Source organism: Palaemon carinicauda, chromosome 8 (genome assembly GCF_036898095.1).
Source record: "Palaemon carinicauda isolate YSFRI2023 chromosome 8, ASM3689809v2, whole genome shotgun sequence".
Classification (NCBI taxonomy): Eukaryota; Metazoa; Arthropoda; class Malacostraca; order Decapoda; family Palaemonidae; genus Palaemon; species Palaemon carinicauda.
Window position 1 is genome coordinate 138404981 of NC_090732.1, and position 19045 is coordinate 138424025.

A 19045-nucleotide genomic window follows, 5' to 3' on the forward strand; every position below is an offset into this window, starting at 1 on the left:
ATTCAAAACGTGTCAACATCAATTAATAAATGGAGAAACTTAAATGCATTTTTCCTGTTGTTCAGAAAATTAGCTGGAGGACAGTCTATCTTTGATTTTTGAACGCCACCAAGATATGGCATCTTATGAACCTCTTCATAGAGCGTCAGATTGAGCCCTCACCTTAAAAACGGTATTCCTTCTGATCTTAGCCTTATGGGAGAGAGTGAGTGAGTGAGCTGCACGGCTCATATCTTGTTTCACACACTAAGGGGTGGAAAGATCGTTCTTTTTCTTTTATCATATAGTTTGTGGCAAAAACCTAGAATCCATCCATTGCTGTCAACAGATTGGATTGCTTTTCCATCTCAGCTATCAGAGAGGCACCTGAAGATCCAGACAGTTTGTTACTTTGTCCTATGAGGGCAGTTGAACATTACCTTAAGAGAACTGCTCTTTCTCATCCTAATATCCTCAACTTATTTTTGAGAACAGCTCACAACAAAAAGAGGGTAACAAAGAACACCATCTCTTTTTGGTTGCAAGAAGTAATTCTTAAAAACTATAAATCCTTGGAAGAAGCGTTGACTTGGTTGCCTCCCAGAGCTCATGACATCCGTCGTGTTCTTGCAACCCTGGCGTTCTGCAAAAAACCACTCAGTAGCCTAAGTCCATAGTGCTCAGGTCTAGAAAAGGCAGACCACCTTTACTGCCCATTACCTTAAGGACTGTACCCACAGATAACTTGGCACATTTTCTTTAGGGCCAGTAGTTGCTGCTCAACAGATGATTTAAAAGTTGCCCTTTCAGGGTGGCCAACCTTTTGTCCCATCATTGGTTATGTTCAGCATAAGTGCATATGAGAGTAGAATGAATGAGTTCTTCTTTTCTTTTTCTGGACATCCCTCACTTGGGAGTATGGACATTGAAGAAACACTTGTGCAGGTAAGAGATTTTTTTTCATGCGACATGTAATTTTAAATAAATTTTGGAACATATTACAATGAAATTATAATATAGCATTGTTCTGGTCATGTGATCCTTGTGAGAGTAATTACTGTACACTTACTTACTTGAGGCCGACTTCTTGACCTAGCCTCTCATACGAATTGGTCATAAAATGTAATTTTTTCTGGGTTGAGGGTGATACAGATGCTTGCCTGCTACAGGGGACTTTTTTCCCACCTAGGAAAGACTCCCCATATAAATGACAAGGTTTTGTTTTCACATAGGAACCAACTACTAATTTTAAAAATAATTTGTAGTTTTCCTAGCTGTACAAGTCCGAGTTATTTACTCTAGATGTCCAGCTTCATCTGCCTCTCAAGGCTTGACCATAAGATAAGTTATGCTGTCTTACTGACTTGGACGCTCCTTATTGTGGATGAGATAGCTGGTAATCAGACAATGTTACCAGATTCCTACAACTTTAATTCTGGTCATAACCAAATAACTTGGGAGTAAATCCCAAATAAATAACTCAGGTTTGTACAGCTTGGAAGAATACAAATGATCTTTTAAAATTTGTTGTACAGTATTGCATTTTTAAACAAAAAAATTCACATAAGTTATATATGCATTTGCAAATACTGAGAAGTACATATTTGGACCACTGCTGATCAAGACTGATTTAAGAGCCTCTGATCTCATCGCTCTTAAGAAACATTCCAGACTCAACAATGATTATAAGAAGATATTTGTTAAGAGGAAGTATTCCTTTTTTCTTCAAGGTGAAACTACTTTCATTAAAAATTGAAAAGGGAATTGGGTAAATATCATCTAAGGTTGTTAAGGCTGTGGAAATCAAGATGGTTGAGGCTTTTTTTTATTTAACTTTACCTAATCACAGAGGCTAAAGCATAAATTCTTGATTATGTTATGACCTGGATGGAAGGCAAAGGTACAATGAACCATGTATTCTAAAACATTTTATTCATGAAATAATGGATTTATGCATCCTAGGCCTTTCTTTCACTGCCATATATTGAGACTCCAGCAAAAGAAATATCTTTTCTTCAGCTTTTGGTATTCTTTAAAGTACTAAGGTTGACTCAATAGCCACATTTCTAAAGATCCTATTAATAGCAAACTGGCTATAATGGATATTAGGAGTCACCAGTAACCTCATTGTCATTGTCTTCAGGCCTCTGGGATAGTTTTAACAAAGGTAGATGCCTTGAAGTTTCACTTGATGGGGCTTCTGTTATGATTGTAAGGATGATTTTGTGTTTTTTAACCAATCCAATTTTTAAGACAATATATTCTATACAATGTATAAGGTTTGCACCAATATTCTATATTTCATTTAGAAATACAGTATAAATGAATTTAATATAATTCAAGAAATCCTATTCTTGTACTGACAATTATCTTCGTCTTAGTTTGGTTGACTTCTCAGTGGATGGTTATTAGATATATGGAATCAAATACAAAATATTTCTAATATTTTCTACAATTTGACTTACATTACCATCATAGTTGCTTTTTATAAAGCTACAATTTCTAATAGGTTCATGTTAATTTTCCGTTAAACTTGATAAATTAAATAGGAAAGGCTATTGAATCACCTTTTTATACTGGAATGGCCATATGTTTTATATGAATGATCAAATCAGGTCTCTTTTTATTTGCTTAAATTTTGAGAGTTGTTCTTATGACAATAAGTTACTGTTTAACATAAATCTTGATTCCTGTTTATCTTGAATTCAATTTAGCAAAGGGTATCAAGGGGGAAGGTAATAATCACTGCAACTTCAATTACCAGGAAATTGAGGATAATGTTAGGTAGTGACACACTTCAAGTAATCTTATTTCCATCCATCATAAAGTCAAGTAAAATGTTTTCTTCATCTCCACGTTAATAAAGAAACAAGGTAATGATTCATTAGATTAGTAATCTACACACTAAAAATCAGGTGGAAATGTGTGAATGTTATGCATAGGCTTTTATACACTAATACTCATATATGATTGCATGTGTGAGTTTTATTAATCACCATTTTTTAATAAACAGTAATTTCTGGGCTCCGACCCGTGCCGCCCAGTGAAATATCGCTGGGCGGCACGGGTCTCTCGCCCAGAAATGGATTTTTCCAACGTCAAAATCCCTTTTCTTTCCTTATTTCCATCATTGTGGTGAATGGTACTATTTCATAAATTAATTTATCAATTGAGAGGAGCGAGTACAAGACCAACATAAAGAAACCAAAGAGAGATGCAAGAGGCGATTTCATCTTCTCTTGAGACCAGAGTCTAAGACTTTGCCTGTGGCATGTGGACTTTAATGATAGGAGGTGAAAAGGTGTCTAACAATTGAATTTGATTAAATCCTCTTTATGTGGGTCCTTAACCTTAATTTACCAATTTTTTTTGTGTACAGTAAAATTCACAGTAAAGTAAACTGTTAGATCAATATACCTTTATTGGCCTATGGGTTTTCAACTTTTTCACATTATGTAAGTTCATATACTGGACCATAGTTGAATATAATTAATTCACTTTTCTTTACAATGTGAAATAGTTTATACTGTACTGTACAATATAGGTGAGAAGGCACCACTTTCATAAAACAATGCACTTATAGGCACTTATGATCTATGGCCTGAAGTAAAATTATCTTCGTCCAAAAAAATGGTCATATAGATGCACATTGCATAAAAAAAAAAAAAAAACTCATTTTGAGACTCGGGATGATTTGTCACAATTTTTTATTTATTGTGACTAACCTGTCAATTTTATCACTTAAATTCATAAGCTTAAGTGCAGTGCAGTATATTTCAAATGCTAATATTAAAAAAAATATATAAATTAAATAACTATTAATGTCTCCTGAAGTACTTGGGTTCATTTGCAACAATAGAAGTTGAAGGTAGGGTGTTTTTTGTGTCATACTTTTATGTTAAATGCATTATTCTTGTAAGTTCTGAGTAATTTTTGAACTATGAATTTGCATTCATTTTGATATCTGAGGGTCACTATCCTTATGAATACAGTGAACTGCATTACAGGCTCATTATTCACTAGCAATTTTTTTTAGAAGTCATTCTTAACTTTCAGATGCTACAATTCATCCCAGGAGCATCATTCCAACAACTGGAGCGTCACCGTGTATATGATGCTACTAAACGCACAAGGAAATTTGTTGAAGGTTGGAAAAATGAATTCCCTTGGGTCGTTTACCATGAAGATAAGAGAGTGATGACCTGCACTACTTGCACTCAGTATTGCTATGAAGATGATAAGAGTCATTTTATAACTGGAAATGCCAATTTCAAGAAGTTAGCTCTCATAAGGCATAATAAAAGTAGGCTGCACAAACGGTGTGAAGCCAAAAAAGAAGCCAGGATGGCAGCATTGCAGAAACAATTCATTGCAGAGTAAAATTTTGATAAACATAAGATAAAGCTCAGGAGTCTTATGAATGAAATACAGTACAGTATGGGAAATTTTTAGGGTACCGGTACAATAAAGTGATTTTTTTTTTAAGTTGCCAATTCTTTTCTTGCCCATGTTAGTTGAGAGTAAAGCTATACTAACCTTCTTAGGCTTTGAGGTGTCTACAGGTTGATGTAGATGTTTAGTCGCTAGTTAGTGAAGACCTAAGTACAGTATGTACTTATCGCTCATCAAAAGATGACAATTCATAATTATTAACATCTATAAAAAACATTCGTGTCCACAAAACTATGCCTAGTTCTTCTTTTGAAACAATACCTTTTGGTTGCCAGAAGTTCCAATATTGAAGGGTTCCTGCTTTCTGTATTATACAATGCTACAAAGAACAATAAAATGAATTGCATCATCCATTAACATTACATATCAGAACAACAGGACTTTCACTTTCAAATTTCATGTTAAGTGTCAGAGAATTACAGAAAGTATGACAGGTGTATTTCTGCAAAGTATTTAATTTTAAGTATTTAGAAATGTCTGTAGTTATATCTCAAAAACTAAGAGGCACGTATTGTGTAGCATTGAAATATATAGATTAGAAGTTTCTTACCTACAAGGAGTTTACTCCAATGTGAAGCTCTTTATCTAGTATTGCCAGGAACAAATTAGTTACTTATTTTTCAAAGTTAGGATGTTTTATTCTGGAAAATAGATTTTTATTTTAAAGTACCTTAACTTAAACCTGGGCAGCTATTGAATACATCCTGTTCTTCAACTTCTAGTTCTGTTTTGATACCTCTTAAGTAAAGAAGTATGAAAAATACGTCTTTCACAAAATCAGTCATCTCTGGAATCATGAAAATTTATACTGTATTGTACAGTAGTACTTATCCAACATGAATAAGTAATGTAATAAATAATATTCAGGAAGGCTGTAAACGATTGGTTGGTTACATGCCATACATATTTTGAAGAAGATTGAAGGCTTTAGTTATTGTTTGTAATTGAGTCATTTCACAGTATTTATCACAAGTCCCTTTGGGCTCCTAATATAGTTTAGAAAAGATTCTGTCGCCACAAATGTTCCGAATGTAGTAAATTGTATCCTCTACCGAAGTCAAGGATATTGATAGAAATTATATTTTTATATTAAAATTAAGTGTACATAAAAGTACTGTACATTATTCAGATTTTAAGAATATATTTTGTCTAACTAATACAGTAAGATTTTACCAATGATTATCTAGAAAAGACACAAATTTATTAAACAACTTAGCTTACTTTTTGTAAATATAAATGCCGTAATAATTGATGTGCATGGAGAAAATATAAAAGATTGTTGAAATGCATTGTTGTAAATAAATTACATTGATTCGAGTAAATGTTTACTTTTAGATTATTCATATCTTCTCATGATTGTACAGCACAAAGAAAGTTAAACTACTTTGCTATATTTCAAATCTAATAAATTACAGTATAAGAAATAGGAATAAAAAATATGTATAGTATTTCCAGTTACCTGTAACACAGCTTATCTTTGATTGCATAATTAGATAATAACGTAATCAATGGCTGGATTAAAGAATCAGCTCTTTAAGGAATTCAGATACTTGCTGGGGTAGCTTCCAGTATTTGGAATTTGATAAATTTATTCAATGCTACTAGTACTGAACTTTACAGTATAGGATTGTAAAACTGCTTCCAACCATAACGGTTCAACTTAGTTAGCTTACCTTGATTAATTTTCAATGCTCGTTTGAGAAAAAATCTTTCGGCCAAGCTCTCTAAGATTTTAGACCTGATTTAGGGGCCTGGCTCAACTGTTTTACTGTACAATACTGTGTTAAGATGAATTAAGGCAAAAGTTCATTTATTTTTAATTTGAATTTTTAGTTTTGAATCAAGTTAAGAGTCCTGTATTTTGCAGAAATTGTGGAAATTGAACAGGTTTGGCTGGTGTTTCATGAAAGGGATGCTAGATTTCATTTTGCCACCTTGGCCGTAAGACTGAGATGGACATTAGACTTGATTCCAATCATACAGGACAGTAATTATTTTTTTCTCTAAATGGTAACAACAGTCCTCCTTATGATGGTTCCAAAACTCTCAGGTACAGTAAAGTTTCCTTTGCCAAAGATACCTAAGGAACATAAGTTGGAAAAGCTATTTGAAACCCCAAGTTGCTATGGTGTTTTAAAAATACTATTCAAGTTTTTTTTCTACTCATATATGAATATTGCGTCCTTTACAATAGGCAATAGCAAAAGTCTTCAGCGTAAGCTGAAACTACCATAGAATTTGTAAACTTGTTGATTAACAAGTGGTGCACGTGCATAATTAGGCCTGCTCACCCTCGTGTCAGACCTCACTTTTCTCTTTGGCTGCAATGAATACAGACATAATATTGCGACCTTACAAAAGCCTCTCTCCTTTTTTTTTTTTTTTTTTTTTTTTTTTTTTTTTTTTTTTTTTTTTTTTTTTTTTTTTTTGTATACTTTTCAGATAGTGGATAATTTATTTGGATTCATGTTGCTGACTATGGGTGTTCAATTTTGTAAATGCAGGGGAAAGGTGGATGCTGCAACCAGTTTATGGCAAGCTTGGCAGTAGACTGACACCATCTCTTTGCTTCTTGTAGGGGCCATAATTGTTTGCAGTCATCCCTATGTCCCGAGTGCAGATCATGGCCTTCCATGGCTAATTCTTCTCCAGTGTCATCTTTGCAAATGCCCAAGATGATGCAAAAGAAGCTTTATAGCTTTTTACTATCCTCTGTGAATTCACCTGTTGCTGAGACTGCTAGGTTCTGGGGAGTATGAGGCAGGAGTGGGGAGATCAGGTCTGCATTTGGCTTTGGTGTAGTGTAGCATTTCCTTAGTGATTGCTGCACCCAGCAGTTATTGGAAAGTCCCCTGTTGTCCTCTAGACCACTGAAAACGAGTTTGACTTAATGAAGGCATGGCATTCTGTTGGTCTTGCAGGTAGACCCTTGATCTCTTTCGTTTGCAGTCATCCCCATATCCCGAGTGCAGATCATGGCCTTCCATTTAGTGGCAGGCCTACACTTTGACGAGGAAGAAGAAGGCTTATTCTTCTCCTTTGTCATCTTTGCAAATCCCCAAGATGATGCAAAAGAAGCTTTATAGCTTTTTACTATCCTCAGTGAATTCACCTGTTGCTGAGACTGCTAGGTTCTGGGGAATATGAGGCAGGAGTGGGGAGATCAGGTCTGCATTTGGCTTTGGTGGAGTGTAGCATTTCCTTAGTGATTGCTGCACCCAGCAGTTATTGGAAAGTCCCCTGTTGTCCTCTAGACCACTGAAAACGAGTTTGACCTAACAAAGGCATGGCATTCTGTTGGTCTTGCAGGTAGACCCTTGATCTCTTTCTATTGTAATTGTTCAGTGGCCATTTTCCTATTGGTAAGTTTAGAAGAGATTTTTTATCTGTGGTAAGCAGCTATTCTAGGAGAAAGACACCAAAATCAAGCTATTGTTCTCTAGTCTTGGGTAGTGCCACAGCCTCTTTACCATGGTCTTCCACTGTCTTGAGGTAGAGTTCTCTCAGGCACACAATTCCATCTTATCTCTATTCCAATTGTTGTTTTGAATTTTTTCTAGTTTATATGTCAAAGATCTATTTTAATGTTGTAACTGTTCTTATAATATTTTATTTTAATTTTTCATTACTTATCTTGTAGTTTATTTATTTCCTAGTTTCCTTTCCTCACCAGACTATTTTGTCCTATTGGAGCCCTTGGGCATATAGCATCCTGCTTTTCCAACTAGGGTTGTAGTTTAGCTTCTAATAATAATAGTAATAGAGTAATGATATTTTTTGAGGGAGTTGGTAGCTAATACTAATTGGCCCCCATTGTTCCCGGTCCCAGTAGTTTCAGTTATGACTTCAGCAATTGCAGATGTGATGGCAGTGCTATTGACTTTAGTGGTGATACCGTCAGTGTACCCCAAGCCCAAGAGGGCTGTAAAGAAGGCTCCTATACCTATGGTTGTGGATGTGCTGAAACCAAAATGGCATACGATGGGTCCCACACGTGGTCACAGTGCTGAAGCTGAAATGCCTTAAGACAGTCCAGGAGCTTCAGTGTTATTCATCTCTGCGCATAGTCACCCTTGGGCCCATCACTCCTGTTTTTATATTACAAGGGCCAGTGAGTGTACCTGCCGCTTCCCATGAGAGTGTTCCCGTGTTGTGGTTCCTGTCGGACCAACCCATGTGTTTTCTCCTCTAGGAGGAGCTTTGTCATCACTGGTTTCTTAGAGATTGAATTCTCTTTGATTTCAAACCTTAGAGGAAGGCTAGTAAGAAGAAGAAGCATAGACATCCTGTATTTTCCTTTTGATTTTGCAACTAAAGATTTATTACCCTCAATTCAGCATGTTCAGGTTAAAATATTTTTTAGAAAAAAATGCCCTGATCATCTTTCTCATGTTTTAGGTGAGGTTTGAGGGATTTCTACCTCACACTCAATGGGGTTACTTACCTGGCAATACTCAAATGTCTCATCATTGTCTCTACCCAAGAATAAGTTAAATATGAAAATTTCCAGTCTATTTCAGCATTGGGCCAAGCGTTATAAACTCAAGCTACAGTATTAGTAAGACTTCAAACAAAAGTTGAAGGGCTAGGAAATAATCTGGAGGATAAGTAAGGAATATTTGAGATGGAGAGGGAGTAAGAGACCCCAAAAAGGAATAAGGGTTAATATTAACATTAAAATGTGAAAGATTTACACTAAAAGAGCATTAACTGAAATACAGCCATTAGCTAGGTTTCCATCTGACAAACATGAAGCATTGTTAATAACTTTCTTGCCCCATCTGATCCTATACAGTATTTAGTAAATCTGATACTATTTGGTCTGGGAGATTGTTACACTTATTGAATCTAATTTTGATTTGTATACTATATTCGTTTCAACAGGCAGAGCATATCCCTTACATGTCAAACTTAGATCCATACAGTCTTATTACAGACTTCAATAATCCTTCGGCTATCACGGGTGTTACGTTCCATGTCCCCTTGCGATAAGTGAAAAATTGCAAAGTAGGTAGAGGAATATATGGTTAACTGTTTTTCAGTATTTTTATAATTTTTCATACTGTAATTTTTTATCTTCATAAATGTAAGATTTTAAAACCCATTATACTCTCTTAACTCCCTTCACTATGAGACAGCGAGCTCCCCTCTAGTAGCTGCATACAAGATTTGTCGCCATTAGATGCACTGTACATGTACAGTACACTTATCTTATGATAACCTACATTTCCATGTTCATTTTTTTTTTTTACTGTTGATTAAAGAATAAACGGATTTTGAGCGAAGCGAAAAATCTATTTTTGGGTAAGATGGCCATGTCGTCCTGATGGAAGTTCCTTAAAGGCAGCTTCCTAGGGTATATTACAACTACGGCGATATTCCCAGAGAATTTACCTTAAGGTACCCAGAATTCTAACTCCTGGAGCGAGTATCCCTAAAAAAGACCTTAGGGATATCGTAAATATCAGCGGACGTATTCTTGACACGCCACATAGCAATCTATACCCCGAATAGAGTTAACACTTCGTAGGGGTCAAATGGCAAGAAAACGAAAACGATAAGAAAAAGGGGGGAGCCGTTCGTAAGGCCTCTCTCCTCCCCGTTTCGTAAGCGTGCCCTGCGCCGCTCGCGGCGCCATCTGTATTCCTTGTAGCGATACACGAGGTGCTACAGATACTGTATGTAGGGAGGGGTCCTACAGCCCTTTTCTTTCTTTTTTTTTTTTTTTTCTTTTTTGAAAAGGGACAGGGCGGGTCCATCAGGACAACATGGCCATCTTACCCAAAAATAGATTTTTCGCTTCGCTCAAAATCCGTTTTTTGGGCTCAAGCCATGTCGTCCTGATGGAAGTATACCAGAGCATTACTGTATCTGTGGATTCTCAATACGTGCCGTACTCCTCAGGAATGTTTCTTAGTCAACTCGACTGAAAGACCTAAGATGTTACCGTTATACATCTTTTCACTAATCATAAACCATGAAAGCGCTTCCTGCCCCCTACAGGGAGGAGTCCTACTAGACTCTAGAAACGAACGAAGAGTACATATACCTATGTATGACTCACTCGCAAGCCAATACAATATAGTGGTCTCACTCTATATGAAGTAAAGCATAGTCCTTACGGAACTACAGCATCCAAGGGAAAACCCGACCAGCCCCCTGGTCGAAGTAGAATTGGACAAAAAGGTTATATCTGCGTAGGATTAAACTTGCTGCCGCCACCGTCCTCTGAGAAGGATGGAGTCCTTTATGCTAAGGAAAGAATAAACCAGTGCAACAAGGCTTGCATTAAGGAACAGGCTATTATAGATATCCCCGATTAATATACATAGGCTGAATGCTCAATAATTAAAAATGAAATCAATATAGGTGAAGGAGACGCAAGGTTCCCGAGAACAAGTTTATTGATTAACAATAAATAGACATGGTTACCACAATTATATACATATGATAGGTGGATGACCAACAATTTACACAAGTACTGTAGTACATGGATATATGGTTATCTGAAAGAAAACAATCAGGTCACTTTTCACATACCAAGGTATCAAAGTTAAACGTCCATGTTACTACCCACTGACATTAGCGTCAGAAACGCTCGGCACACCTGTCTGTACTTGTGCTACAATCACCATAACGCCGGAACAGTCATTGTGGGCTCCCAGAGCCTTCACTTCTAGTTATAGCAACGCATATAACTATACACTCACCCAAGAATCAAAGTCCCAATTAAATCCACTGTTCCTCGCAGAGTTAAACAACAGGGTTAACGACGCAACCAACTGCTACCACAGACCTCTTTAGCTGCTCCACTTGCTTAGCATAGTGGCGAAAGAATACCCTGGAAGACTTCCAGCCAGTGTATGAACGAAGATGTTCAAAATCCATAAAGTTAAAGAAGTTTAAGGATGAAGCAACTTTCCTCGGATCATGACCTGCGGGTGAACTGTCAGGATCCGCTCTGCGAATAAAATATGTAATTTTCGCCCTGAGTTGATTTAAAGATAAATTCGAGCCCGATGTTTCTCCTCTGAATAGTTGACCCCCATGGAAGTCTGAAGTTCTACGAAGATAGACCTTTAGGCATTCTATGGGACATAGAGATGCATCTTCTTTCAGAGGGCAGATTCTCCAGGGACCCCACCTGTTGGTGGGCAACTCGTTCTTAGCGAGAAACGTAGGGTCCAGAAACAGGTTCAGTTCTCCCCCATCCAGGAACTGAACCCGGCCCTCCTCTCTCGAGAGGGCTACAATCTCACTAACTCTGGCCCCAGAAGCTAGGGCAAAAAGGAAGATCACTTTTTGAGTCAGATCCTTCAGTGCACACTCCTCATTATCCAGTAATGAGGCAAAATGAAGGACTTTGTCTAAAGACCATGAAATAGGCTTTGGAGGAGCTGAAGGTCTAAGCCTAGCACAGGCCTTCGGGATCTTGTTAAAAATCTCGTTAGCGAGGTCTACCTGGAAGGCATACAGAATGGGTCTTGTCAGAGCTGACTTACATGTAGAAATCGTGTTAGCCGCCAGCCCCTGTCCGTGGAGGTGGATGAAGAAGGATAGGCAGAAATCCGTAGAGATCTCATGCGGATTCTTGTCTTTGACAAAGGCTACCCATTTCTTCCATGCTGATTCGTACTGCCTTCTAGTAGACTTGCACTTATATTCTTCCAGGAAGTCGATGCTATCTTTCGAAATTCCGAACCGTTTCTTCACCGCTAGGGAGAGAAAATCATGAGCTGCAGGGTCCGGGTTTTCTGTAATGAAGCGTAGACAGTCGACTTCTGGACTTGCTGGGACAGAACTGGGTCCGGGAGTGGTAGAAACTCTAGTCGTAGTTCCAGAGCTAGAGGGAACCATACACTGTTCGGCCACTTGTGGGCCACTATCGCTGCTACTCCCTTGAAGGATCTCAGTTTGTTGAGGACCCTCAACATCAGATTGTGAGGGGGAAACAGGTAGATCCTGGACCATCTGTTCCAATCGAGGGACATCGCATCTACTGCTTCCGCCAAGGGGTCCTCGTACGGGGACACATATCTCGGCAGCTTCTTGTTGTCCTTCGTCGCGAAGAGGTCTATCTGCAGTTCTGGGACTTGACTCGAGATGAAGGAGAATGATCCTGCGTCTAGGGACCATTCCGACTCTATCGGTGTAACCCTGGATAGAGCGTCCGCGGTCACATTCCGGACTCCTTGAAGGTGAACTGCTGACAGGTGCCACTTCTTCTTCTCCGCCAGTCGGAATATGGCTAACATTACCTGGTTGAGAGGTGGAGATCTCGATCCCCGCCGATTCAGACATTTCACTACCACCTCGCTGTCCAGTACCAACCTTACATGGATCGAGTGACGTGGGGATACTTTCTTCAGGGTAAGAAGCACTGCCATAGCTTCTAGAAAGTTTATGTGAAAAGTCCCAAATAGCTTGGACCAGGTCCCTTGCACTTTTTTCCGATGGGAGTGACCTCCCCACCCTACCTTTGAGGCGTCTGTGTGAATTGTCACTGACGGGGGGGGGGGGGGGGGGGGTGGCTGAAGAGGTACTGACCTCTTTAGACGACTGGCTTGAGACCACGGTCTGAGAAGAGAACGTAGCCGAAGTGGGACCGGTCTCTTCAAGTCCCTTCGCTCTTTTGATGCAAAGGTTCTCCAAACTCCCGCTGCATCCTTTAGCTGTGCTCTTAGCACTGGGTCTGTTACTGACGCGAACTGAAGAGAGCCCAGAACCCTCTCTTGTTCGCGTCTTGATATCCTCTCGGAACCTAGAAGTCTCTTGACAGACCCCGCTATTTCCTTCCTTTTCGACATTGGAATGGAAAAACGGTGTGACACTAGATCCCAGTGAATTCCCAACCACTGGAACCTCTGAGCTGGAGAAAGACGAGACTTCTTTCTGTTGATCATGAAACCTAGATATTCCAGGAACTGAATCACCTGTAGGGAAGCTTGTAAGCATTCCGCTCTGGATGCTGCCCACACCAACCAATCGTCCAGGTAGGCTACTACCTGGAACCCTTTTAGGCGTAACTGTTTGAGCGCTGCGCTCGCAAGCTTCGTAAAGATCCTTGGGGCTATGTTTAGCCCGAAAGGCATCGCTCTGAAAGCGTAAAGTTTTTGTTGTAGCTTGAATCCTAGGTAGGGGGAGAGACGGCGACTTATTGGAACGTGCCAATAGGCGTCTGACAAGTCGATGGAGACGGTATATGCCCTCTTGGGCAGTAAGGCCCTTATGTGTTGTAATGTTAACATCTTGAACTTGTGGTTCATTATGAACTTGTTGAGTGGTGACAAGTCCAGAATGACTCTGAGTTTCCCCGAGTCTTTCTTGGGAACACAAAACAGCCTCCCTTGGAACCTGATGGACTTTACCCTCCGGATCACCTTTTTCTCCAACAGTTCTTGAATGTACTCCTCCAAAACGGGGGTGGAGTGTTGGAAAAATTGAGGGCACAGGGGCGGAGTACTGTACCAACTCCAACCCAGTCCATTTTTGAGCAGGCTGTGGGCCCAGGGATCGAAGGTCCAACGATCCCGGAAATACTGTAGTCTCCCTCCTACCGGCGACACTTCACTTTGACTGCTGACCTGCAGTCTTGCCTCCCTGGCCGCGACCACCTCTGAATCCTCTTCCCCTAGAGGGGCGTCTCGCCGAACCTCTGGCTGCACCTCTGGGCTTTGCTCGAAACGTGGTCGATTGCCCTTCGAACACTGGATTGAATGCCGGGGATGCTGATGACACGGCTTGGGGTACCCATTGGAAGGTGGTCGGGGTCTGGGCTACCAATTGTGGCACCGGAGGCAAAGCTGGCTGCTGCTGCTGCTGACGTTGTGGTCTGAAAGGCTTGGCTGGACGGGAAGAAAACCTCGATTTCTTCGCCTTTCCTTTCGGCTGAGGGCCTTCATCAGGGGAAGACTTCCTCTTAAGGGACAGGCCCCACTTAAGGAGAAGATTTCGATTCTCAGTGGCTGCCTTGTCCACCACCTCCTTAACCACCTCATTGGGAAAGAGATCTTTACCCCAGATGCTGGATGAGATGAGTTTCTTGGGTTCATGCCTCACTGTGGCCGAGGCGAACACAAACTCCCTGCAGGCCCTCCTCGCTTTGACAAAGCTATAGAGGTCCTTTGTCACCGTGGCCAGATGGATCTTGGCCATTACCATGAACATTTCAGGCATCGTGGGGTCGCTAGCCATTGTCTCCATGTTTGTCTGGAGAGACATCGAGGCTGCCAGACGCTCCTTTGTCTCAAGTTCCCTCCGTAGGAGGAATTCAGACAACTTGGGAAGGTTTTCGCCGAACTGTTGACCTGCAATATCGGCGTCCAACTTCCCAACCGAGAAGGTGAGGTGTACCTCCTTCCAGTCCTTGTTGTCCAACGGCAAGGCCAAAGACAATGGCTTGCATTCCTCCAGGGATGGACATGGTTTGCCAGCTTCTACCGCCTTCAAAACGGCCGCGAACCCTTTCTGCATAAAGGGGAAGGCCCTAGCCGGAGAAGATACGAAGGAAGGGTGCTTCTTACTCAAAGCAGCAACTTTAGAGTTTGAGAAGCCCCTCTCCTTCAACGCAGATGTTAATGCAGCTTGAGCCTTGGCGTGATCCAAGATGATCACCTCCTTCGGTTCCGTCTCCTCCTTCGAGGCCGGCTCCTTCTTCAGACGGACATAACAGTCCGGGTAGGCCCCTCTGCTGGGCCAGAATTCCACCTCCTCAAGGGGAACTGAACCCAGCTTCTCCGACATGACGATCTTCCCGACCGTCATCGGCATGTGCTCGGCATATCTCCACGGGTTGGCATCCGAGCACAGAGGAAGGTCCTTCACGTTGAGCTTCTTTGGAGGTCCACGTGACGCTGTAATCTTCTGCATCTGGAGCTCCATTGCAGCGGCCTTCTGATTATTCTCCCTCTGCATCTGTTGTATCATACCAACGATGGAAGAGAGAGCCTGTCCCAGCTCTGCTGGAAGAGCGGACGAAGTAGAGGGAATAGGTTCAGGGGCCTGAACCGGAACGTCTGAAGGTACGGAAACCTCTTCCTCCACGGCAATCGGATCTTGATCCTCCTCCTCACCCTCTGCGAGGAGGTCCTGTTCCGCACGGTCGGACAAGTCAGACATCTTGTCATCCAGCTGGATGTCCTGCATGGCATCCGCAACATCCTCCTCCACTGGGATCTGGACGAGAGGGATCTCCGGCCGAGGCTGGGGAACAACAGCGTCAGTAGAAGCCTTGGGAAAAAGGTACGCCCTCATCTTCTCATTAGGAAGATAAGGTCCAGTGGTGTTCTTCTGGAAACCCCTTACCCATAAACGGAGCTTCTCCCTCGCTGCATCCCTTGACTCCGCCGACCTAGGGGATTCAAAAGCCTCAGATAGCAGGTTAGTACACACTGAACATACCTGCGGATCCCAGTAGCGATGATCATCCTTGGAGGCTGCGCAAGCCGCGTGCCTCCTACACGAGACATGTCCGCAAAAGTTCTTGCTGCGGACATTGCAGAAAACGCTATCACATTTCGGATGCTCCTCCTGTAAAAGAAGAAAATTTCCATGAATATCAAGTGAATTTCAATTCACATGTATATATGAGCATTCACAAAGAATAAGGGAAAGACACCTACTTGTGAATCCCACACAATCACCTGTGGAAGCCCACCAGCCATTAAAATCACATGGTTAGTCTTTGCTAGAATAACCAGAGATCATATTTCCCGAGGGAAATTAGGTGTAGCTCACACCTAAGGTAAGATTTTACCATTCTGGCTAGAGATGAAAAGAATTCTCTTTTCATCCCTGTAAGGCAACACCAAGTGACTGCACAAGGCAACACAAGTAAGTTAGAAAAACAGTGTTGTAACCTACTATATCATGGTCTCCCCTGGTAGAATACACCACACAGGAAAGAACTGATACAGTACATGAGGGTGGTGTGCCGGCCGGCTCTTGCCGGTCAGTACCCCCCCCCCCCTTTTTTCAAAGGTAGGTCTCAAGTATACAACTTAAGATCACCCATATGGGGGAGAACTCCAGTTCCCATGCCTGAACCGGCCGGCAGTGGTTGCCGGTCCGTAGCCACCCGGGTAGCACCGCGTTGCCGGCCATCACTCTTAGTGGCCGGCTAACCGAGCAATGTAGCAGGCCGGCCGGCAGCGGTAAGCAAACCCTGCCGGCTGGCATCCACACCAGGTAGCGCCCGGCTGCCGGCCGCCACTCATAGCGGCCGGCAGGTGAGCAAAGAGACCGGCCGGCAAAGGCATATAACCACCGCCGACCGACAGCAAGAGAACTAGAGAACACCCCCTACCGACGGCCGGCCCCTAGGCCGGCAGACGGCAAGGACAACACATAAGAAGACAACAGAATGAGTGCCGGGCTAAGAGGCTATGTACCTCCGCGCCCGACACCCGAAAGAGTGCCGAGAGGAAGGGGAGACACTAAGTCAGGCTTCCTAACCACTGCTTACTGAATCTACAGACGGCAGCGGTTGAGGGACCAAGAAAGGACCGGGCAGCACTCAAGGGATAGGGCCTCTGCCGGTCGGCACACTCTGCCGGCCGACAGGGGACCACGTCAGCTCCCCATCCTAACCTAGGCTAGGTACGGATGTGAGACGACTGACACAAAGGAAACGGAAAAACAGAAGGGAAGGACAGAGGGTCCTGTCCAACCTTGCCTTGGTTAAGGATCATTCCCAACTAAGAAAGCTCATCTCAGCCAGAGAAAATCCAGGGAGGGAGGCCGGCACTACTGGCTGCCTCCCTAAAACCAAGGCAAGGAAGGAATTGCTATTCCGGAAAGGGAACATATCCCGAACCCGGAACAGCAAAGAGGACAAGTCTGAGGGGTCACCGAGCGAAGGGATCATAACTACAGAAACCCTCCAAGGTGATCCAAGGAGGATAAACCTCCTATGCCCGTGTCAGGCAGCAAGGGAGACTCTGCCCCACGCTAGACCAACACGGACTCAGACTAATACACTGCTGTACTGTCCCTCTCTGAACCAAATCAGTTGGAGCAGGAAGGTACAGTACTACTCCAGCATAGTTATATTTGAAAATTAATTCAAACAAACCACTAGAGTTAAGCCTAAGGCTTAAACAGAGGGAAAGGGTTTGCCCCTTCCCCGAAGAGAAGGGAGCAAACGGGGAAACAGATAATATTTTAATGACCTAAGACAACCTAGCCTAGGCACTAAGAGAATCGATTACCTAAATCACCGAAACTCACTCCAATACTATCTTGGAAAATACTCGAAAAAGGGCTTATATGTATAACGTTGCCTAACGCTTTAAGCAATAAAAATCACACTTGGAAGACTAATTATCATGCAGGAAGTACAAGGGCCAACAACTAGGCTACGAAGACTAGTGTTGGTCAGCCTAGGCAAATCCTTCGCCAGGCGCTCTACTATCGCATCATAACAGAATTCCTAAATAAGCTAAGCAGCTAAATATTAAAGCGCAGGGGGCTGGGAACGTCGCTCTTGCTAACAAATAAATCCTATTCTAGCGAGCGACAGCGTCCAGGACGCCTCCAGCAGGCAACAGCTCTTGTATCAAAGATAACTCTTTTAATTACTTTAAATTTTAATCAAGAGCCTACATTTATACATAAAAGAAATAGTACTCAACTTATCCGAAGCAGAAGAAGTTGGAGAAAGCATAATACAAGAGTAAATCCAAGATTTTGGTAGAAACACAGGGAAAAACACCGAGTTGTATAGCTACGCAAAAAGGAATACAGATGGCGCCGCGAGCGGCGCAGGGCACGCTTACGAAACGGGGAGGAGAGAGGCCTTACGAACGGCTCCCCCCTTTTTCTTATCGTTTTCGTTTTCTTGCCATTTGACCCCTACGAAGTGTTAACTCTATTCGGGGTATAGATTGCTATGTGGCGTGTCAAGAATACGTCCGCTGATATTTACGATATCCCTAAGGTCTTTTTTAGGGATACTCGCTCCAGGAGTTAGAATTCTGGGTACCTTAAGGTAAATTCTCTGGGAATATCGCCGTAGTTGTAATATACCCTAGGAAGCTGCCTTTAAGGAACTTCCATCAGGACGACATGGCTTGAGCCCAAAAAATATATATATTTTAAGGTATGCTTTATTTTCTATTGTATTTCACTGTAAACAACCAAAAAAAATGTTCTATCCATTGATAAGTGATTGTAGAATAATTTTTCAGAAATCTGATTGGTATATTATTTTACTCTAAATAATAGTAAAGCATGGTCATTCTGTGTAAAATAAAACCTTTTTTAAGTGATTATGTAATAATTCCACAATAAGTAGTGGCCTTTAAACCTTTAAAAGATATAAAACTACTTGTCGATAACGGACCTTACGTTATGCAGAAATGTAAATAAAATATACATATGTTTCTTTTGACACTAGAAGTCTATTATAAAATATAATTATAATGCATACAGTCCAATTAACAAAAACTTATCTTCCAATGACGAAAGAAACATATTTCTGCCCCTGAGAGTGAGAGGGAGTGCTTTCATTTTCATCTTCAAAAGATGTAGGGACTTTTTATTTTTTATATTGGCCCATAGTCACCGCAGATTCCAGGCAAAATAAGCCCCACTCTCTGATGACATCGTAGCCAAT

The 19045-nt window shown here is 41.5% G+C and overlaps 1 protein-coding gene across 7 annotated transcripts in view; it reads left to right on the forward strand.

Moving 5' to 3' along the window:
* LOC137645970 (protein bric-a-brac 2-like) overlaps positions 1–19045 on the forward strand; it is a 284612-nt gene that overhangs the window by 241643 nt on the left and 23924 nt on the right. For 3 of the 7 annotated variants that reach the window (XM_068379049.1, XM_068379050.1, XM_068379053.1), the window contains exon 5: positions 4036–4452. The exons of 1 other annotated variant lie outside the window; for it this stretch is intronic. In XM_068379049.1, coding sequence (XP_068235150.1) covers positions 4036–4359 — 324 coding nt within the window. In that variant the 3' untranslated portion in view covers positions 4360–4452. Of the gene's footprint in view, positions 1–4035; positions 4453–19045 lie in introns of those variants that run through there. 3 more of the 7 variants (XM_068379057.1, XM_068379056.1, XM_068379063.1) reach the window with 3 other exon arrangements.